At 36.1% G+C, this 24,063-nt stretch overlaps 1 protein-coding gene across 2 annotated transcripts in view; it reads left to right on the plus strand.

Annotated features, from left to right (window-relative positions):
* The window catches only part of LOC123684446 (LIM domain only protein 3-like), a 108,246-nt gene extending 90,661 nt beyond the window's left edge, over positions 1 to 17,585 (plus strand). For both annotated transcript variants that reach the window (XM_045623718.1, XM_045623717.1), the window contains 2 exons: positions 16,020 to 16,161; positions 16,758 to 17,585. In XM_045623718.1, the coding sequence (XP_045479674.1) occupies positions 16,020 to 16,161; positions 16,758 to 16,937 (322 nt within the window). In that variant the 3' untranslated portion in view covers positions 16,938 to 17,585. The remainder of the gene's footprint in view (positions 1 to 16,019; positions 16,162 to 16,757) is intronic.
* The last annotated feature ends 6,478 nt before the right edge of the window (positions 17,586 to 24,063 follow it).

Below are 24,063 nucleotides of genomic sequence, written 5' to 3' on the forward strand. Positions count from 1 at the left end.
CACATTCAGACAAAATTATTCATTTCCACTCAGACCATGGCATAAATGTGAAAATTAACACAATAAACCAAATGAAAAGAAGAATATCAAAAATATGCCATAAATCATTCATAGATGAAGGACTAAAAAAATTACACCAGATTCTTAAAGAAAATGATTATCCTAACAGCATGATTAAGAAATTACTATATGCTAATGGTACCACTCAAAATGAACAAACAGAAGAACAAAATATGACAACAGATAGAACACATTATGCATCGTATCCAAATGTTACAAACTTGACAGGAAAATTGAAAAATGTGTTCAGAGAGGAAAACATCAAAATTGCAGTCCAAAATCAAAAAACGGTGAGGTCATTGTACACCAAAATAAAGGACCCCATTCCAACATCCTTCCAAAGTAATGTCGTTTATAAAATAAAATGTGAGACTTGCGACAAATGTTATATAGGACATACCTCCCAATGGTTGAAAAGTAGAGTGGCGCTACATAGATCGGACATAAGAAAATACCCAGAGAGATGTGCATTGGCTGCGCATGCGCATAATCTGGACCATCATGTGAATTTTGAAGGTGTTGAGGTACTCAAAACAGAGAGAAATTATCAAAAAAGATTGATTCACGAAATGATTAACATAAACAAAGAAGATGAAACCATAAATAAGAAGACAGATACGAACAAATTAAGCTCTATATACAGTTATTTGTTAGAAAGGATAAAAATGGAACCTTTTTATGACGGCCCAATAGATGAATAAAGAAGACAGGGAACATAGAGGAGTGAGAGACTAGTTTTCTATAATAACAGAAACATAACCATCAAATGTCATTATTGTGTTATCTTAGATGAGAGTTACTAAATTGCGTATAAATAAGATTATAAACCGGAAGAGTTTTTAAATTTGTGAAATAGATTTAGTTGACGTGTTTTTGGAGAATTCCTATGAAATTAAAATATAATTTTTTGTTTTTATTAGTTACAACGTTTGTGGCAGATGTTATCCATGTAAAACCTCACATTCAGTGAGTAAATTTGTTTGTTTTCTAAAATTTGTTATTTATTAATTGTATTTTATTGATCTTTTGCAGAAGCCCTGAAGAAGCATTAAATTAATGCGAAAGCTTGGCATAGAATAAAGAGTAGTCAATCATTTACTCCCAAAACCCGAGCCTAAAGACCCTTAAATTTCATTCAATATATTTATTTTGGCTCTTACAACAATATATATATATATATATATATATATATTCTTTTGAGAAAGAGCAATACAAAATATTAATTTCAAACAATCAAGCATATGTGTCGATGAATCTCAGTATTAGCAGAGGAAATGTAACGGGGCATCATACATTTCAACGTATGATACAAGAGAACAGATAAAAACCTCAGCAAAAACTCTGTCTCCCCGTATCGGTGTAGTGAGTGGTTTGTGTAAACGTTTACAGAATAAGCTGACATAATTTATATTGAAGGACTTCCTCTTCAACCAAAACAAAATTTCCTTTATCCTCTCTTTTCGGTTGACGACTCTATAATTTCCAATTGGATCCTAAAACAAAAAGAAAAGAAGCAGAAAGGAGTACTAAATATTAGTTTTCATTATATCGATTTGAAGTTAACTACCCATTCTAAAAAAGAATCTGAAACTGAATGGATAGCTTGGAAACCATCATGAAATTTATAAATCGGACAATCATTCACCAAGTGGTCAATGGTCTCTTCTACACCACACTCACATAGTGGGCTATCAATAGAACGCCATTTGAAGAGGGTACTATTACAACGACCATGACCAGTTCTAAGTCTATTCAAAATACACCAAATTTTCCTAGGAAGATTGAAACCTAGAACTTTTTTTGAGGGATCAACAATAAGACTTTTGTTGAAAACGTTAGAAGAAGTCCATCCCGAACGCCAAATTTCCTTGTCGCTTTCATTGAATTCAAGGAAGGTGTTAGTCCATAAAGGTTTTCGTGATTTCAATCTAGCAGTTCTAGAATCTGGGAAATAGGATAAAATAGGAAATGAGTTCGGATAGAAATGAAATTTATCCCAAGATTTCTTGACTGCAACCTGTCTTCGAATATGAGGTGGAACTATATGTGATAGCACCGGTAACCAAACTACATTACAAGCAAACGCAACAAATTGCTTCGGACCAGAAACTTGCAAAAAAGAGGATGTAAACTCATTGAAGATATCCCAGATACTGGAGTTCATTAGAAGTCGAGAACTGGAAGGTGCAGTGGTCAGAACATCTCTGATGGGGCGCTGATAGATCTTGAGTTTCAGCCAAATTCGAGGCCAAATTTCAAATGCAAAAAAAATTGTCTTGGAAAAGAATATTGCACAAGTGAGGATTTGAACTGCTTGAACCTATTCCAGATACTAAAGTACATTATAACTCGGGATGTGGTGAGAACATCTCTGAAAAGATGGAAAAAAGTCGAAGTGTATTGTAAGCTCAGTCAGTTTTAGCCAAATTGGGAGCAATTCAAATCTTGCATCCCAAAACATATCTCAAGATACTAATACAGGTATTGTTTCACCTTATTTCATTGAGGCTTTATAGCGATATATTGAATTTTTTGTTTTTGCGGACGATTGTCTATTCAATAGAGTACAAAACATGGAGGTATTTGTATCCATTTGGATAAAATATATATCTATGTGTCCTAAAATAATTGAATGGAACGGATCAGAAAGAAAAGAATCATCATCGATCGAAACAGAGTGAAGGTTCCTTTTCAAATTCACGCACACCGACTCCGAAGGCAAAGGGAAAGAATTCCTGTTTTCCAATCGTCGAAAGGTAATCTCCCGGACCGGAACGTCCTAGAGAATTCCATTTATTGAATCACCTCGGAAGACGTATACCTGTCCCCGAGATTGCCGTCCATATCATGATTTTTTCATATTTTCATTCTTCCTGACACGTGCGCTCCGATGTAAAATTGATTCTAAACGAATGAAGCTGTCCTTTGTGCAAATAATTCGTCCTGGTGGGTCCTTGAAGGCGCGCAGGACAATCCGGAAAACGAACCGGCCACATATCTATCAAGTCTCAAAGAGCAAGGGGGGTTCTGTACCTGATGCAGGAATGATTTCCCATATGACCCCTAAAGTGTGTAAGGAAGACTGTGCTGGTCACCGTATATGGGATAAGGGGTGAGTGTATGCAAATAAGGGTAACTCGGAACGTCTCGTTGGTTCTAAGGGCGGCCAAATTGGTTGTGCCATCGTATTTTTATTGTTGGCAGACTTTTGATGGGCAGGAAAACGATATGCTGGCGATTTTTGTGGAATGAGTTTGTTCTCACTGGAATCAATGAGAAGTTCGTGAAGCATTTTAATCTATGTTCAATTTTTCTATCCCAACACTACCATGAAACATCTTGGAAACATCGGGACTAACTTACTCATCTGCAAATATGGCTAATTAAAATCTAACTAGAAAATGTCAATTCTCAATTTTCCCAAGAAACCAACAGTTATCCATCTAGGTACTGGCCGTTTCCAAAGTATCTTGGCCACCAAACCGAACAAACTTTAGTTTTTAAGTACACTATCTTCTATACTATTATCTTGAAAAAGTATAAAGAATTGATCGATAAGATAAATCATAATATACCATAGTACCCAAGACAGTTGTCCTACTCAACGACGAAAAGGAAATCGACGAAAATCACTTTAAGCGGGATTTTTCAATGATTGTTAGGACTTCCCCAGCACATTATTGATCCGCCTTGAAAGAGCACAACTTCCCAGGCGAAATTGAGTTGTTCAAGTCCGCCTGGACCTCTTCAAACCCTTTCTCGTCGACTATCACTTTGTAAACCGAATCGTGACTCTTTCGAAAAAAGTACGTTGCGCTATTGTGGTAAAAGCCAGTCTTGGTGGTGTTCTGCCATTGCCGATGGGTAGCTCTATGTCCAGGTGAGATATTCTTAAAGGTCTTCTTGCCTCTAATTTGAGGAATGCAACCGTCTCCTTATGGTACTCATTGAAACTACCCGTCTATAGGTCCTCAAAAAATGACTTCGAAGTGCTGTTACAGATATCGTTCGATTCCTTCGAGTAAAATTTGGCATATATTGGTCTTACCTTCAAGATGTTACTCTGGGTCGACCAGGCAACGGTCTCTGGGAAAAAGGCCATTATGTGCCTCACTGAAGTCTGTGGAATATTCAAACGTTGCGCAATCTGGTGGATCGACAAAGCTTCTTGATGTAGGGCTACTATTCTTGCCTGTTCAAACTGAGAAACTGGATGTCCACAGCATTTTCCACGGAATATTCTCAATATTTACAACTCTCAATCTTCGCTGAAAACTGATCAACTTCGAATACACTTGTATTCTCCCGAACAAGAAACATTTTTTGCTGGCTTATTGTGTGTATTTAAGTGACAAGATAGTGAAGATTCCACACACAAAAACTTGTTATGTTACATTCAACAAGTTGAGAGTTGATAGGAGGCCCAGGTTGGCTTCAAAAGTTGGTTCCTTGAGCTCTTCAAGTATCATTTTGGTATTTAATGGATTATTCAATGGATTTAATGGAAATATTTTGTCTCATATCTTTTGTTCATTTGTTATTAAGGATTCTGCATATATTTCGGCCACCTACGTAACATTCACTTCTCTTTTTTTTTCTACTCAATAGCCTGTTTATACATTTTACTCATATATCCAAAATGAATCCTAGAATTGTGACAAATACTGCTTTACAGCAAAACCAACAGGAAATGCTAAAACCCAAATAACGTAAAAAAACAAAACTGCAATCTCAAATGTTTCCAAGCGGTATCACCACGTTTTAACCCCGTGAAAGCAAATTGATGGTAGTCCGTTTGGAAGAGGACAGAGACCGAAGGAACAATACAACCAAATTTGCAGCATCTACACACACACACCACACATACAGGCAGATATATTTGTACTTTGAGGACGAAGGGGCTCTTTTATATAAACAGTTTAATTGGTGTTCTAAATCATCCTCATTACCCAGGGATATAAAAGCATTGTGTTGACCTACGCTATATTGGATGGAGCGCTGCTCTTGTGTCCAACAAATGCTAATACAAGGAAGAGCAGGCACGTCTCTAGCTTTATATCATATACATTTAACTCGGCGTTGCGTTCAAACAGCAATATAATATTTTATGCTTACGCAAAAAATTTCTATTTGCGTTCTGAAACTTGATGGAACAAAGATTGGTTCAGCTCAAAAATAATCAATAATTGATTGATTTATCAGCAATTTCATACAGGGTGGCCCACCTGAAACAGTTCAGTCGAATTTCAATCTAGTTAGTTTGTAAATGGCTTCACTATTTCTTGAAGGCAATGCAGCGCTGTCATGTTACCTCGAATAAAGACTAAAGGTGACCTACTTGCATGTGCAATAGCACCCCATACCATTACGCCTACTGTGCAGTGTACATGACGCTCAACATTAAACTGAGGTTCACGTCTTTCTCCCCGACGTCGTCTAACCCTCATTCGGCCATCATGTGCATTCAAGGAAAATCGAGAGTCATCAGAAAAAACGACTGGATGCCATTCCACATTCCAATGTTGACGTTCTCTGCACCATTGTAATCGTTGCCGGCGATGCTCAACCGTCAGAGGTAACACAAGATGGGGTCGATGATGCTGCAGTCCAATTGACCTTGTCCTGCGGTAAAGTCGTAGACGTCGATCTTGAACTTCATTTGTGCCTCTTCGACGTTCAGTGCCTACTTTTCTTCGATTTTGGGAATTAACAAACCACGATTGACAACATCTCATACAGATATTGGACTAAATAACGAAGATCACCATTCATTGCGCCTCGAAGAGGTGACATGCTCAGAATTTTACTGTTGTGTGGATTAATAAAAAGTTGTTCCAACTCTTAGGGCCTCATTTGCAGGGTGATCATCTGTTGATACAAATTTTGAAGTGATAACAAGTCCAAAATTTCATTGTTTTGTGGCTCAATAAAAAGTTGTCCCAACCCTTAGGGTCTCAGTTACAGGGTGAGCTCTCATTATTTCGAATAAGTTTCATCTACTTGAGAGAGAAGTATTTCTTCAATTCTATATTAAAATATTTCATGCAGAGACGAACTATTTCGGAATTACTTCTTTCTGGCTGACACTGTAGATAATGTTTTGCAAATTTACTTATAATCGATATGGGGCTGAAAGACTTTCAGAACTGACTCCTGCCCTGTCCTACCAACTTAAACTCCTTTATGATGGAACATCCACCACGAACAATGATAATCGCGAACAAAACATCATATGTTATTTAATTAATCTCGAATATACGCAGTTTCCTCCTGTTTTAACAACGTCATTCCATGGGCTCATATGAGATTTCCCTATACATGTATTGTAGGTACATGGTATGACTGTCCCTCTTCATTGAATTTCGGGTTATTCAGCTCTGAACGATATTCGCACGTGCAATATACTCAGAGAATTAGAAGTGCTAGATCCAGAAGGAAACGTACTTTCAACTCGTTTTGTTGAGATGTGGTAAAAATTTGCAGCTTAAGCTGTAATCCTAACTTCAACCATTTTGTCTTGCCAGTTCCTTTGGCATAGAAACATTAATTCTAATTAGCACATTCAAGTAGAATTTTTTTTATCTAGTACCTTTTCTTCGAGTTTAAATTACTGAAAAGTAGTCTAATATCTTAGAAGTCTCAAATATTTTTTTCCAAGAAATTAATTGAATTATTTAAAGGTTTCTATGACAATATGTATATATTGAGAATTAATTTATTCGTTCATTATCTAGCCTCATATGTACCTAATCCTCGCAACGAAATATTTCATTTTCTGCAGTGAAGTACAAAAATTTCTGGCATAAAGAAAAGAAATATTGTGATTTGTACCGATTTCCACCCGAACTTAATATTCACAAAATAGAATATCTTCCAGCCAAATACCTCTTGATATTCTGTGTGGATGTGGACGTTCCAAACGCTCCTGAAAATTACATTATGTCACTTGAGGGTGGGTATAAATCATTCCCCAGGTTTCCAACAAGGTGGAGTTACTAAATTAATTAAACTGTCCTACTTCATTATATTTTACGAGGAATTTTCATCCGTTTTATGATCGAACGCTCGGTGATAATTAAAATTGGTTTAATCGTTGTCATTGCACCTCTCTACCGACGAATTCTCAATTTTTGAAGGTAGATTGATGGGTATAGGGATCTCTGTGTGACATGGATAGGAGGGATTGTTGGAATATGATATTGCTGTAGTTACCTTTGATTTTTTGTCGAATTGTGATGGTTCGATTCGATATACTGTATCAACCTGTTTTGCTTCCGAGTATAACTTATGTAGATGAAAAAACTTTTTTGTTTCCGCTCACAAAATTAATTTCAGACTATCCCGAACAATTATCATTTCGTTCGAATCAGGTCAATAGTAACTTCCTCGGTGATTCAATAAAGAGAAACATGGGGATATCCCGTTCATGTTTTTTCAATCAATGGCACACGTCCTGGCGGACCAACACTTCCGGTCTTATGAAGAAGTAAAATATTGGATAGATTCGTAAATCGCTTCAAAAGATGACCAGTTTTTTCAACGCGGGATTCGTACGTTGCCCGAAAGATGGACAATAATTTGAATCATAAATGTATAACCAGTTTTTTACAATGAAGCCTCGAATTTCGGAAAAAAAACGGCAGAAGCAAAGTTGTACGCCCTCGTGTACGCCTATGTAATAATATTCTGTGTATTTGGTCGATGCCGACGACAGGAACTTCTGAATATTGTTACTCACGTAGTAATTAAAGTTAGTTCTATTGGTAAAAGTAGAAGAGAAAAATATTGAAAAAAGGTCGTTTTCATAATTGTTGGAGAGAAAGAGGAATAAATTTAAGCTGATAATAAAATACTTATTTTTGCGAACACGACATTCCAAATGTTCATTATAATTAAAAGGTTTGAAGGATGGTTTGTGACAGAAGTTATGGATTCTCAATCTTCTTTGGCCAGCAGGTAATGGAAAATCACGCCCAATTTATTGAACTGACAATACAAAAGAAAATACCGAAATTAATTGAAATGCACTATCCAATTCGATTGGTGCATCGTTCGTTTACACCGGTGCTCGTCTGAACGACGATTTAGCCATTGTATTTCTACGGCCATATCAAAACAGGGATGCTGTGTGTGTGTGTGTTTGCCGCTACACGACAATGCTATGGCAAACTGCAGCTGATTATCAACTTTTGTTACCACCAGATAACAGTAGTGCCCCGATTTAATTTGTACAAACATAAATTCAACAATCAAGTAAACAATGGTTGGTTTATCACGATGTTCAGATTTTGACTTTATGGGGGCAGTTAGGTGGAAATAGGCGCTAATAAACGAGAGCAAGTCGGGACAGGGGCGGACTAAGGGACCATAATCTAATTTGTAATATTCTAGTGTGCGGTTATGTTGACCACATTGTGGCAGGAGTAATTGCATTAAAATCCGAATGAAGCACTCCATAATTATAAACCTATTTATAATCTTTTCTTGGTCGAATGCTTCCTTTCCACACTAAATACAGGGTGTCTCATTTAAAAGTGTCCACCCTCAATAACTCAAAAACGAATCAGAATATGTGAAAACACTCAGACAGTTCGATTCTTGATGATCTGGGATACAAAGCTTGTTTCTTCTAGCAACCTCCTGGAGAGGGTTGTAATCTCATCAGGAATTTGAATAGGGAAAGTGGGTAGTTTTGTAGCAAAAATGTATGCATGGATTCAAATTTGTATGAATCTGGAGTTTGTGTCCTGTAAAGTAAATATTCACAAAGTTACAGGGTGTGTTTATGGAATTATGATACCGATAAAACTAAATGAAACAGAGATGTTCTAATTGATCGTATAATTTCTATTGGAAGAAAAATATTAACAAACAGGATTAGTAAAAATTTACCACAAATTCTCAAATTTCTCACCATTAGATTGCATGCAGCGATAAAACCGTGATTATCTTTTGTTCGAAGACGAAGCAAAAATAAACAATAAGGTGATTAAAGAGTGTTAAATGCCTTTTTTCTCTCCATGCTCATCAGAATCTGCTCAGCGAGGTGTAGACAATACGCAAAGAGGTTATTGCTTTCAGAAAATTTCAGTTCTCTGTATTGTAGAATTATTGGAGGTGCGTTTTATCAGTTCTTAATAAAAATTACAAAATGGTTTACACGTTGGGGGAAAGAAAGGAAATGTTGTTCTAGTTCTCTCCCCCAACGTGTGAACCATTTTGTAGTTCTTATTGAGAACTGAACCTCTAATAATTCTGCAATACAGAATACAGAAACGAAATTTTCTGAAAGCAATAATGCCTTTGCTTATTGCATACACCTACACGTTCAACATAAACATCTTAATTCTGTTTTTTTAATTCTTTCCGCACGCATATCCTTGCGGAAAATAAATAGCAGGGGTTTTTCCCGCACTGTGTGGAAAGATACATTCCTAAAGAGTTGAGAACAATATTTTTTCCTCCATAGTTATGTCATCCTTGACGTTCGAGACATGACAGAGTTTAATTTATTCTCTAATACTAGCGTGCGGGAAAGTGACTCTTTCTGAATTAAAATGCGTTTGGAAAAAGAGTTGAAAGCTTACGCTCGTAAAAAAATATTTTTTCGAAATTAATGCTTTATTGAAAACAATGTGAACAGAAGGGAAATCGATTGGAATGGAAATTGAAAGGTTTCTTAGGTACTTAACATTACGATCTTTTGATAATGGAAATAATAAAATTAATGACATAAATTACTGTGTAAGTTATCGAATAGTAATTCATTCCAATAAAACAAATGAACTATTCTGAGGAATTGCTTCAGTTGGAAAATCTCATTATCAGAATGGAATTTTAGATTCGTAGCAATTTATTTGATTACCATTAGAGTTCCAAATTTCTTAAACTAATTTTCATGAAATTGATAACGAGTATGAGTTCCTTAGAAAAATTCAGATTGTCATTTAAAATATTTTTGGTCGTTATAAAATTTCAGTTGAATAGTTACGAAAATTATGAAATGAATGGAAGATAACGAAGCCTTGATATTTTGGTGAGACTGTGCTAACATAAAGGACAAACTCAACCTGACTGAATATAATGAAAAAAAAAGTTGAAAAACATAGAACTTATTTTTTCAAATTGTGACATTGTTGCTCTTTGATCCCACCCGTCTCTGCAGAAGATCCAGTTATGAGGTCCACTATTGAAGTTATGTATTCAATATATTTAATGGCCGACTATTTTCTACGTCCTTTTTTCAGTGTGTATAATTGAATGGAAGGTCCGTTGGCGATAAATTCAATTTGTTATCTTCTTTTGTCATCGTTTTGTTACGGTATAGTAATGGCGGTGATTCGCCATTTTATGTCCATGGTTATGCCGGAAGTTGCAACAGATTTGCGACCGTCCGGCTAGATGAGGCTCAGAAGTTTTGATGGAATGGTGGAAATGCGCTGTCATCAAATTTTCCGTTCGAAAATATTGATTTAGGAAAGTTTATACCGATCTATCAACTACTAAGCTCATTATCATTAATGACGTGGATTTGGGTGCAAATTGGCGAATGCGCTGGTCATAAGATTATTCCCAATTTGTTTATTCTTTCTGATAATGATGGTTGTAGGTTAGGTTAGGTTAGGGTATTATGATACGTTGTGATTAATCTATCGATTGATATCAAGTATAGATTACATAAAAACATTTTGTACCACTTTCATCGAGTTGACTGAATATTTTTGAGCGCTCGTTCACCGAACACAGCTGTAACTTTTGAAGCCGTCATCTTTTGACATTTAACAAGTAAAAAAATTACGCCATTATCTACTGCAAAAAAGGCAATACACGCTTCAACAACGCAATGAAATTGAGTGAAACGATTCGTTCGCGAAACTGAAGCTTTTTTGGGCAGTCCTGAAGCAACTTCTCGTTGAGACAAGTTAGTGATGTGAAGAATCAAAACCATGTGCGTTGCACATTTTTGTAGTAGGATTTGTCTTTCGCTTCAAAATAGTTCTCAGTTTCGATTACTTCTTCATTGGCGCTAAATTTCTCTTCAGCGAGAATTCTTTTGAGGTCTGAGAACAAAAGTCGCTGGGGGTCAGATCTGGCGAATACGGTGGATAAAGGAGCAATTCGAAGCCCAATTCATGCAATTTTGCCATTGTTTTCATTGATTTGTGACACGGCGCATTGTCTTGATGAAACAGCATCTTTTTTTCTTCAAATGCGGCCGTTTTTTAACGATTTCATCCTTTAAACGATCCAATAATGCTATATAATAATCGCTGTTGATGGTCTTGCCCTTGTGGAGGTAATCAATGAATATTATACCTTGCTCATCCCAGAATACTAATGCCATAACCTTGCCAGCTGACTGTTGTGTCTTTCCTCGCTCTGGATTCGGTTCATCGTGTGCAGTTCACTCAGCTGACTGTCGATTGGACTCCGGAGTGATATGATGGAGCCATGTTTCATCCATTGTCACATATCGACGCTAAAATTCAGGTTTATTGCACTTACACAGCTTCAAACACTTCTCAGAATTATTAACACGTTGTTGCTTCTGATTGATTGTGAGCTCGAGCGGCAACCATTTTGCACATAGCTTTCTCATGTTCAAATATTCTTGAATGATATGATGTACTCGTTCAGATGCTATCTCGATCAACTTCACTTTACGGTCATTCAAAATTATTTTGTGAACTTTTTTGATTTTTTGGTCTGTGACAGCCTCTTCTGGGCATCCACTGCGTACGCTGTCTTCGGTGCCCATTTCACCACGTTTAAACTTAGCATACCAATCAATAATGGTTGATTTTTCTGGTGCAGACCCCGGAAACTCTTCATCAAGCCAAGATTTTCATCTGTATTTTTTCCCTTCAAATATCAATATTTCATCAGCACACGAAATTCTTTTTTTCCATCTTTTTTTAAATAACAAAAGTAGCTACATTCACAACGCAATTTCCCACAAACTAATAGTCGGACTGCTGTCAAATTTTGGCACGTTTCGTTTGAAGGTTGGAACTAGCTGAAAATCATATGGATTTAATACTAGAACCTAGAACATCTGTGCATCAGACCGGGGACTTTTCAATAAGCCTAATAGTATAGAAAAAGGACTTCAAAAGTGTCCAATTTTGCCCACCCTGATCATTTTTGTGCAAATTTCCCCCTTAGAGATCACATATCTATACACAATTATGTGTTACTCAAGGGTTCAATTGGCGCATGATCAACGAGCACTCAAAAGCTCCTGACTTCACTTCAATTCTTCCCTCATTTTCATCAGCTATATCGCGACAATAGCCAAATAACCAAAACAAACCTCCAAACATGAAGATCATTTGCAAACCACATATTTGATCTAAAAACGCGTCATTCTCAACCGCCGTTTTGTCGCTTTGTCGAAAATCAAATCCGCGTCGGAATCCAATAAATATTTACACCTGACACACCGAAAATTCATTATATCGGACAACGGTTAAACTGCAGCAGAATATGCAGGCCATCAACACCGCATTTAGGACCTTTCTGTTCCGATTTATGACAGGGATCGGTGTTAGTTTTTCATCGTGGGAAGCGATGTTTGGCGCCTTGATTTACGCACAGCGATATCGCATCGGCGGTGGTATCACGGCTGTTGAATGGATGCAGCGCCAAAAATGATTTAGGCGGGTATCAAGTCAATATTGAAACCGATTCCGACTGCCTTTTCCATTTATCAAAACTGAACGCCAGGATGCGTATTTAGGGGATTTATCTGGTCGACGATGGAAGGATACAAGGTGGAGCATTTATAATAACACTAGCGGAAGCGAAGCATGTTCGTTTTATTAGGCCAATTGTAAAGACCCCGGTCTGATGGATAAATGGCGGTGCTAGTATTAAATCCATATGATTTTTATTTAGTACCAACCTTCAAACGATACGTTTCAAAATTTGACTGTAGTACTCCCATTAGATTGTGAGATATTGTGTTGTGAGTGCAGCTACTTTTGTTTTTTGAAGAAAGATAAAAAAATAATTTCCTGTGCTGGTAAAATATTGCCTTTTGAAGAGAAAAATACAGTTGAAGCAAAATCTTGGCTTGATGACAAGTTTCCGTGGTCTGCAGCAGGAAAATCAGCCATCATTGATTGTTATGCTGAGTTTAAGCGTGGTGAAATGAGCACCGAAGACGGCGAACGCAGTGGACGCCCAAGAGAGGAGGTCACCGACGAAAAAATCAAAAAAGTTCACAAAATAATTTTTAATGACCGTAAAGTGAAGTGAAGTTGATCGAGATAGTAGACATTGTGAAGACATCATCTGAACGTGTACATCATATCATTCACAAATATTTGTACATGAGAGCTATTTGCAAAATGGGTGCCGCGCAATCGATCAAAAGCAACAACGTGTTAACGATTCTGAGCTGTATTTGAAGCTGTTTAAGTGCAATAAACCTCAACTGAGTGGACTGCACACGATGAATCAAATACAAAGCGAGGGAAGACACAACAGTCAGCTGGCAAGGTTATGGAATCAGTAATTTGAGAGGCACGAGTTGAAATATTCATTGGTTACCTCCAAAAGGGCCAGATCATCAACAGCGACTATTATGTAGCGTTATTGGATAGTTTTCAGAATGAAATCGTTAAAAACGGCCCCAATATAAGAAAAAAAAGGTACTGTTTCATCAAGACAATGCGTCGTGTTATAAATCAATGAAAACAATGTTTAAATTGCATGAATTAGGCTTCGAATTGCTACTGCATCCACCATATTAGCCAGATTTGGCTCCGAGCGACTTTTGCCAGTTCTCAGTCCACAAAAAAATGCTCGCTGGAAAGGAATTTAGCGCCAATTGAGAGGTAATCGCCAAAACTGAGGCCTATTTTGAAGCGAAAGACAAATCGTATTACAAAAATGGTATCGAAAAGTTGGAAGATAGCTATAATCGCTGTATCGCCCTCGAAGGGAACTATATTGAATTAGTTATTTATAATACAAGTGCAGAAGGCATTGATATTCTTCCACGAGTTCAAAATTCAAAAACGAGCCACGAAGTGGCGAGTTTTGGAATGAACGAGTGGTAGAATGAGCCTTCTGTACGAGTATTATACATTATTTTCTCTAATTCATTGCATTTTCTTTGAAATTAATGAAATATTTCCATAAATATATTTTAGTGATTTTTGCATTGAAAAATGTTGGTTGGCAGAACTGATTTCTTTAAGGCAAATTGATGAATTGACAGATAAAGCCGTGGCGGAAAGTTCGGAGTAACAACATAGAATAATAAAATATAACCATGAAAACTGTGCGTTTCTGATATATTCTCGCACGATTTTGTTCTACAAGATGTGGAAGAATGAACGGGATAACCACAGAATTAGAGAAAATAAATTCGAATATTTCCAAAAAAAAATGTGTTTTACTATGGTAGACAGGGGACTTTTCAATTGGCCTGTTATATTCACTATATGTATATCGCCAGGATCGAGAGAATTCAGGTTTATTTCTTCCTAATACAACTTTCGTTTTGCACCTAGAAATCCCGAAAACTATAATCTTCATTTCACTCAATTTCGTTTATTTCCCTAGGAAATAGAAGACAAATCAGTGATGTCCTTTTCCTATATAAGCTCCTTAATAATATCTTTAATTATGAGTTTCATGCAGAGATCATTTTTTTGTGATTCTATTCAATTCAATACTTGAAGTGAATTGAAGTTAAAATTGTTTTTCCTCCTACGATTCCAAAGGTTTGTTATTGGAAATAATTAAACTAAGTCAAGTTAAATATATATGTCCTTCTAAGTGTATATCATGTTATGTCGCAGTATGTATAATTACAAATTCTCAATTGCTCAATAGTTCTTTGATTAATCAATTTTTTCGAGTTTTATTGTCCCCGCCTCAACTCTCTATCTTTACTAAAATAGTAATTTACGTAACAAGTCCGGAAAATAGGGTTTTTTTGGACGAATAGACAAAATTCCAGGACGAGCGTAAGCGAGTCCTGGAAGTCTGTGAGTCCAAAAAAACCATTTTCGGGCGTGTTGCGTACAATATTTTTTCGGCAACTATCTAAAATAACACTATCGCTGCTGCTTTCCATATTTTATTGCGATTGCGATAAAAAAACATGCAAATTTTTGACAACTAATTTCATATGAACTGTCAGCCGTCATCTCGGTTGCTATGGATTCTATGATACTTTTCCGGCCTAGTCCGGGAAGTACGTACTTTCCGGACTAGGCCGGGAAATGCTACTTTCCCAGAGAAAAAGCGTCCGGGAAGTGAGCACTTCCCGGACGGTTGCCGAAAAAAATAATTTTCAATGAATCATATTCCATTGATATTCAAATTAAACTAGTTCCTTTTGGAACATCTTCGTTTCCTACATCTATTTCATCAAATCTATCCACGGACAAAACATAAAGAAACCTAAAAACTAATGGTACAATTCGCATTTTCCAGTTACCTTTTTTTTCCGAATAACGACCAATATATTCCAAATTTTCCAGAGAGGAATTGACCAATATTTCACGAGTGCCGTATCTGTTTTATTGTTTTGTTGTTATCAATATTATTTAGCTACGTTAGGGGAACCAGTAAATGTATTGACAAGTTTATAATTGCAGTTTTTGTTCAGTTTCCGATTCACTTTATTGCACCATTAAGCCTTTTTATTGCCGTGGAGCTTCGACCAACTGCATATTTTATTTGTTTTAATCATACGGGTAATTTGACAGAGAAATAATCGAGCCATCCACATTCAGCTGTTTTTAATTCGTGCTTTCGGTTCCATTTTTCGACATGCATCGAAAAGAGCGATGTCACTGAGCTTCAGCATATTCATGTTCGAACGTTAAATATTAATGAGTGCATTCGATTCAGTTATATCCATTGCTGGAATATTTAATGGAAATATGTTGACGGTTCCAAATGTTCGTTACTACATTGGCATGTTTCTTTGGTTACAGATTTTGTGTTGGCGACAGATTCTATCTTTGTGAGAACAAAATTCTATGTGAATACGACTACGAGGAACGTCTAGTTTTTGCAAATATGGCTTACAACCCACCACCACTGTCACATTTAAAGAGGCAAACTTCAATACCTCCTGTAAGTATCTATCAGTTTGTTCTTGAATTTTCATCCATAATATCAATCGAGGACAAATCATTCATTGGGATATTCATATCTTATACTATTCTCACATTCTCAACAAAGATAATAATAATAAAAATCTTTATTTCACTACTCGACCCTTGTAGTCTACAAAAATTACAATTGAACACAACTTAATCTAAAATGAAAGTATACAGGAATTAAAAGAAAAGAAGAAAAAGTATGACTATATAAACAAACCTAATTCACAGAGACAATTAAGAACTCAGGAGCAATCCAGGAGCTAAGCTTTTATTTTGTTTCAAACATATTTTGATTAAAAAGTTTGAAATCATTAGGAACACCATTGCACAGTCAGTAAATATTATAAGTTAGTTAGATTTTCTAACCCTTACAAGCTCTAAGCTTCTCAGACATGAATCTATATCAAGAAGCAATCTAAGATTCTCGCTCAACGAAGATGAACATTCTTGTATTCACCCTGAGGCTCATTTCTCACTTGAGCATGTTTTTCCTGAGTGAGCGCTCTTACCACGTCATTTCAAAATTTACAGTAATCTTTTCTGACACCTCATTTCTTATTGTTGCAGACATCCCTTCCCAACCATCTACTCAACGGACATAGAACGCCCTTACCACCCTCTAATGGCGATCACAATAACAACATGTCTGGTAATGGTTCACTACCACCTTCTTCAATGGCAAATGCCCCCTTTTCAGTATCTGGTCACTTGAAGAATCCACCGATGTCTTTGGGAGCTACCAGCTGAAGATTTTAGATTATCTGTGATGAAGTCCATACATTTCTATATAAAATATTAATGAAAGAACTCTCAGCTTCATCCTTGTGCAGAAAACATGGGAGATTGTATACGAATGCTGATGAGAATGAAAGAGATGAATGCTCTTCGACTTTCAATTTCCTATTGTAAATAAACCTTTGAATGCTCAACACAGTACGTAATCTGTAAATTATTAATTGTGCAATAGAGAAACTTGGATGAATGAATGATAACTACAAGGTATATAAATTCCTGGAGCTGTAGATAATTCTTGAATCTCGAATGAAATGTATCATCTCGATTAAAGGATGAATTTGTACATAATATTGTTAGTTTTAGAATGGATGTTATACCAGTAAACATAATTGTTTTCTAAATAGATGTTATAGTTAACGATTACATTTCATTTTGTTGACGTTGCCATTTTTATATTATTTAAATTATTATTGATCATTTCAAATTGTAAAGTATTATAGTCCTCGTTTTGTACATAATATAACCTCAATTACATGTTTTCGTATATTACGATGAATAGGTGCCAATTGGATTCAAATTCTACTTTATGTAGTACAAATTTACTGTCAAATGTATTCAAACTACCAATGATTTGACCAAAGAAATAAATTTTACAACCAACAATATCTTTGATTTCCTCCTACATGAACATCTCCCAATTCCTCATATCCAAGTATAAAATACAGAATAATCAGAAGGAATTATTTCAGAAAAAGCAAATTCTCATTGAATGCATCAGAAATTAGTTGAAAATATGGTGGTTTTACTTATTCTGAATACTTCACCATAGTAATATAAAATTTTCGGTTAATTATTTTCCTGCAGTGAAAAAATGTTCTTCATTTCTTTTTTATTTTTCTTTTTTACATTTCAAACTATGTAGAATCTAAAGCTTTCCTTGGATTCAAAAATGTTTCTTATTTGAGAAATTACTAAGAAAAGGATGGATTTTTATTTACAAAACTGCGGAATATGAAACAGTAAACAGTTTGGGTACATAAGGTAAGTTGCTTGAAAACACAAAAGCACTGATCTCAGCTCCGTGAGGGAGTGGCTGAAGAGTGTCTTATTTCTTGGGTACTCATTGACCTAGCTGAGGCTTTCTACACAGTTAGTCATGAATAGATGAAACTAGTACTCTAGAACGCTAGATTATGAGGTGTAGGGAATAAGCTCCTGGAAAAATAGAAAGCAGTTGGTACAAATTGAGCAGCTGAAAGCAATGTCTAATATGAAGTACCTCAGGGTATATTTTTAGGTCCTATTTCATTCAATTTATAAGTGGGAGCCTCCACTTTCGAAACAACAAATTCGATGGAGATCAAATTTCGAATTCAGATATGGAAAACAGTTTGAAGATCCATTCAAAATTTCGTGTTAATCGAGTATTTAGAACCAGAGAAACTTCAAAGAGAATATATAATGAAAAAACCCTATATATCAGTGACAACAAGTTCAAACGTGTTGAGGTTGGGAATTCGATCGATTGTACATAAATAATAAAAATTTCAAGTTTTGGTCCTTATTTACCCAATCTGTAGAGAAGGTTAACGAAGGTTCGATAAACTGGTACCATCATCACAAAAAAGTATAAGTACAAAAAACACCTTGTATCTCGAAAACAAAGAAATTTGTGGGCCCATGTTTGACCTTTTTTTCTCAAAATTATCCAAGGTATCTCTCATTTTCCTTTATACCTTCAATTTAGGAACTATATATAGAGTATAATAACTCTATGAACCAGTAAAAACTCACAATTTCTACGAAATGTTTCGAACAGGGTGGTCCAACGAAAATATAAGACATCGATTTTCCGACTCTAATATGAAAATGTGGAAAATCACTTGGACCCGTCAATTTATGATTCGAGGGGGAACAACTTTTTTGCTTTTTCTTTCCTGTAACTTCAACCTCCTAACGGAGGTGAGCACTACCTCTGATTTCGAATAGGGATAAGGGGTGTTGCGATAGCTAATTCTGAAGATCGTGTCGAGTTCTATTGGTCCCTAAATTTTCGTTTCAAAATATCCATCGATAATGCAATAACAGAAAAAATGGTGAAAGAGGCAATGTGGAATGTATCTCGAGAATATTATTCGTATCCGACTCATTTTAAAGGTATTTAGTAGTTGTAAAGGGTGTTTTTTTAGAGCTAGAGAACTTTAAATTGCAATAAAACAACGATGGAATATTCGATTGACATGAATTTTATTTATCCGCAAGATAATCTCGTGGCATTACATTTCAAATATGATTTCTGGCATATAACCGCCACGGCTGGCTCGGATGTAGTCCAATCTGGACGTCCAATTTTCGATTACTTTTTCCAACATTTGTGGCCGTATATCGCCAATAACACGGCGAATGTTGTCTTTCAAATGTTCAAGGGTTTGTGGCTTATCCGCATAGATCAATGACTTTATATAGCCCCACAGAAAGTAGTCTAGCGGTGTTAAATCACAAGATCTTGGAGGCCAATTCACAGGTCCAAACCGTGAAATTAGGCGGTCACCAAACGTGTCTTTCAATAAATCGATTGTGGCACGAGCTGTGTGACATGTTGCGCCCTCTTGTTGGTACCACAGCTCCTGGACATCATGGTTGTTCAATTCAGGAATAAAAAAGTTAGTATTCATGGCTCTATACCGATCACCATTGACTGTAACGTTCTGGCCATCATCGTTTTTGAAGAAGTACGGACCAATGATTCCAGCAGCCCATAAAGCGCACCAAACAGTCAGTTTTTCTGGATGTAACGGTGTTTCGACATACACTTGAGGATTAGCTTCACTCCAAATGCGGCAGTTTTGTTTGTTGACGTAGCCATTCAACCAGAAGTGCGCTTCATCGCTAAACAAAATAAAATGGACGTAGTGCGCGATGCGTATTCCGCACAGAACCATTATTATCGAAATAAAATTGCACTATTTGCAAGCGTTGTTCAGGCGTGAGTCTATTCGTGATGAATTGCCAAACCAAACTGAGAATAAATCACTTGACAGCTGTTAAATCGATCGTCATCTTGAACAGTAATGCCAACTTAAAGTTATATACCTCGAAAAAAAATTACCCGTTACTTTTCCCCTTCTTTACTTGTCATTTCGTTATCGATAGAAATTTTGAAGAAGATTTCAGGATCAGATAGTACCCGTAAGATCTTCAAAATGAGGTATCGCAACACCCATCATCCCTATTCGAAATCAAGGAGTTGTACTCACCCCCGTTAGGGGGTGGCTGTTATGGAGATGCAAAGAGCGGAAAAGTTGTTCCCTCTCGAATCAGAAATTGACGAGTCCGATTGATTTTCCACAATTTCATTTTAAAGCCGGAAAATCAAGGTGTTTAGTTTTTGTTGTACCACACTCTATACATATAAGCTGAACTAATGCACGTATCGAACAAACTCTTCACAAAATCAGAAGATCAAGGAGTTACAAGCAAGTTCATAATGAGGGTATTAGGAAGTTAGTAAGTAGCCCAAGCTACCATAATATATGCGGACACGTACCCTCATAAAGCTTACGCCAAGCTGTGAAACTATTAATTTTTTTTGTTATGTGTAATATTATAAATCCGGCTTAAATCACTGAAGGATTATTCAGAGTTTGCGTGAGGAAGAAAGAACGTCTGTGAGTCACGAAGGTACAGGAAAAGTAGATTTCATGTGGCTCACCACGTTGCATACATTGGATTGTTATTTTATTTTTATCACTCTAAATCTGAAGGAACTGGATCCGCTAAAAAACGGAAAGAGAAATTGTTCTTTCAAGGGTTTTCGTGTACAAACGACCATACGTTTACTTTGTTACTTTCTAAACTGAAAGAACTGATATCTTTCGGAAAAATCATTCACCTGGCGTTTTAATTTCAATATAAGTTATCCCTATAATCCGCCAAATGAAATAAGTTTTAGCAATTCTATTTTTATGTATGCAGAGACTTTATATTCGAAAGTATATTCGAAGGTTAACTTCCTCCCTCAATTGATATTGAAGCTATTCAAGAAACTGTTTGAAATATGGGCCATATCAAACTTCGTTTTTCTTTTATCTTAACAAATATCCATGAAATCTAACTGAAACTTATGTTGTTAAAAACCAACCACACAAAAGCTCATCTAGGATTTCGTTGGAATCCTTTCACTAGAAATTAAAAAAATCCTAGAAACGCTGACTTCAGTAGCTTTTGAGTGTCCGTTTATCCATGCGCCAATTGTCCTTCCAAATTCCTTTAAATTGGTGGTTTTTTAATTATCCGTCAAACAAAATTTTAATCGGCCATATTTATGGAACCCCTACTCTGATTTTGCTGATTAAAGTACTCAAGTCGTGATCCGAACCTTCAACAGATCCGACCGAATTTTAGTTTTTACGTGTAGAAATAAAAGAATTTTTTGTAAATTTATTTCACTAACTTGCATTCGAAAACACCGTAGGTTTACTGAAGTTGAAGTTTCTTTGGTGAGATTTACAGGGGTAGTCAATAGTCATACGTCTTTTCTCTTACTCTTCTGTGAAATGGATATGCTAATCAACATTTACAATTTTAGAGAATTCAATTTCATGTTTTGGTTGATGTTGACAATATATGATAACATTAAATGAGGAAGGTCAAATGAGTCTACTTGATGAAGACAATCTAATATAAATATCGAAATCGGACATCATTATAACAAAATTTATATTGTTTTGCTATGTAGACTTTTCTTATTTAGAAATACAATTCCAACTGACAGAATATCAAAACTCCAGTGTAATAAATAATGATAGAGGGAGCATACGTCATATTTAGTAAGTATATTTAGTCCCCAATATGAACTATCAAATTTGACATGAGGGCGCGGATATGAAAACATATCAGTGATACGATATTTCACTCAATTCGCGAGTTTCTCCACAAAGAACGCACTTCTTATGTCCCATAGTAAATCGACGTTTCATATCAACTCACAATATATTGAGATAAATGACTAAATACATCAGAAATTCAGAAAACAAACTTCAAGCGCGCCAAACGACGTGAAACGACCGATGACACTAGGAGAGCAAAAGTTGCCAAACCTTGGATTTCAGCAGGTAGATATAGAAAATAATAAATTTTCTGCTCATTATAAATTCGACAATTAGGAAAAATATCGGATTCCAAATATTCAAATTTGCATATTTAATCGGGAACCACTCAAATAAATATATTTCATTCAATATAATAAACATTCATAATGATCAAATATCAAATATATCAAAATCCGACAACGTAATCTAACCATGTTGGAGACATGTAAAAATTGCGTATACTCCCTCTATCGATATTAAATAATCTATGATCAAAACCAACCAGGTATTTGGTCAGTTAGAACTGTATTTCTAGACAAAAAAGTATACATCAAAAGGATACATCAGATAGTGAAGGTTTTGGCGGAATGATTTTTATATTAGGTTGTCTTCATCAAGTAGACTCATTTGACTTTTATAATCATAGAATTGTGGGTTGAGATCCTTACACTGTGACTAACCAGTAGTTCACGGCCAAGGACAAATAAGGAAAATGAAGGAAAGTGATATAATTCAATTTATTTTTAACCTACTAAGAGAAGGTCTGAAGAAGATGATATTTTGGCTTTATCGTTTTTGAAGGACGCTAGTGACTTGGGTCGTTGCAGGTACTATTCGCCGGTCTTGGGAACAGATGTTGGAATCTTCGCTCTTCTCGTTGTCGGAGGTACTTCGGTGCAAGTGTTGCTTATATATTGTAGATTCTCAGAGAAGCCCTGAAAAGCCGATTTTTATGGGCATTCAGGCCGTTTTCGATTCGACCGTTAGCAAGACCTTTCTACAGATCCCTTAGGGGTGTGATTTTGATAACTCCAAATTTTAAACCGAATTCTTCCGTTTTTAGGATTTTCGTTCGCAATTCAATTTTCGAGTGAAAATTCCCTACAGAATATTTCTCAAACATTCTCCATCGAAAGACGAAATCGTGTATTAGGATATCATTCATATTCAAAATCATCAGAAATCACATCACCTCCTGAATATATCCCAATAATCTATTCAGGATTTTATCTCCCACTAGTGTTATAACAAACGGCATCATATTCACCTCACAATAACCCGATTTATGCTCCGCGATTCCCTCCGAGCTATCGCCTTTCACACCTCCTGCATCCAAAGACTATCGGACCGATGTACACTCCATAAAATTTCAGAGAAACCCGCGAACTTCGCCGGGACCACACTATTTGAATTTTAAGCGCTCTTTACGATATTCGCGAGACCTTAAAGAGGACAGTAAATCCCTTAGTTATCCAGTTTTCGCGTCATAAAGTAGATTTGGAAATAAGTCGGACGTAAGACTCGCATAAGAGCGGTGTATCAATGCGATTTTAAAGTCGTACAAATACTGAATACAAATACATATTTCAGGACGAACGAGCATGTTGGGGTGGAAGAATGGTGTCTTCGTGAGCGTCTCAAATGGGTTGTAGAGGAGCATGAGGGAATGTCTGGTGTGGGGGATTTGATATTTTGTACGGAGTCGGTTTCAGAATAATTTTATTGGTGAGCAGTGATTTTTGAATTAGGTGAAGGTTTTATATATTTCTTGGATATGTCTCTGTGACATCAATTAAGAAGACGCATGGATGAAGGGCAAAATGAAAATTGGAAAGATAATCGTATTTAAAAAAAAGAAAAAACCACTGAAGTCAGAAGCTTTCGGGCGCTCGTTCATATATGCAACAATTTCAACTTTGAAGAAGACAAAACTGAATGTAACGGTTGTCTTTTTTCGAGGTATATAACTTTAAATTGGCATTACTATTCAAGATGGCGACCGATTTAACAGCTGTAAAGTGATTTATTCTCAGTTTGGTTTGGCAATTCATCATGAATAAACTCACGCTTGACCAACGCTTGCAAATGGTGTAATTTTTTATTTCGAAAATAATGGTTCTGTGCGGAATACGTATCGCGCACTACGTCCATTAGCGATGAAGCGCACTTCTGGTTGAATGGCTACGTCAACAAACAAAACTGCCGCATTTGGAGTGAAGATAATCCTCAAGTGTATGTCGAAACACCGTTACATCCAGAAAAACTGA

Source organism: Harmonia axyridis, chromosome 7 (assembly GCF_914767665.1).
Source record: "Harmonia axyridis chromosome 7, icHarAxyr1.1, whole genome shotgun sequence".
NCBI lineage: Eukaryota > Metazoa > Arthropoda > Insecta > Coleoptera > Coccinellidae > Harmonia > Harmonia axyridis.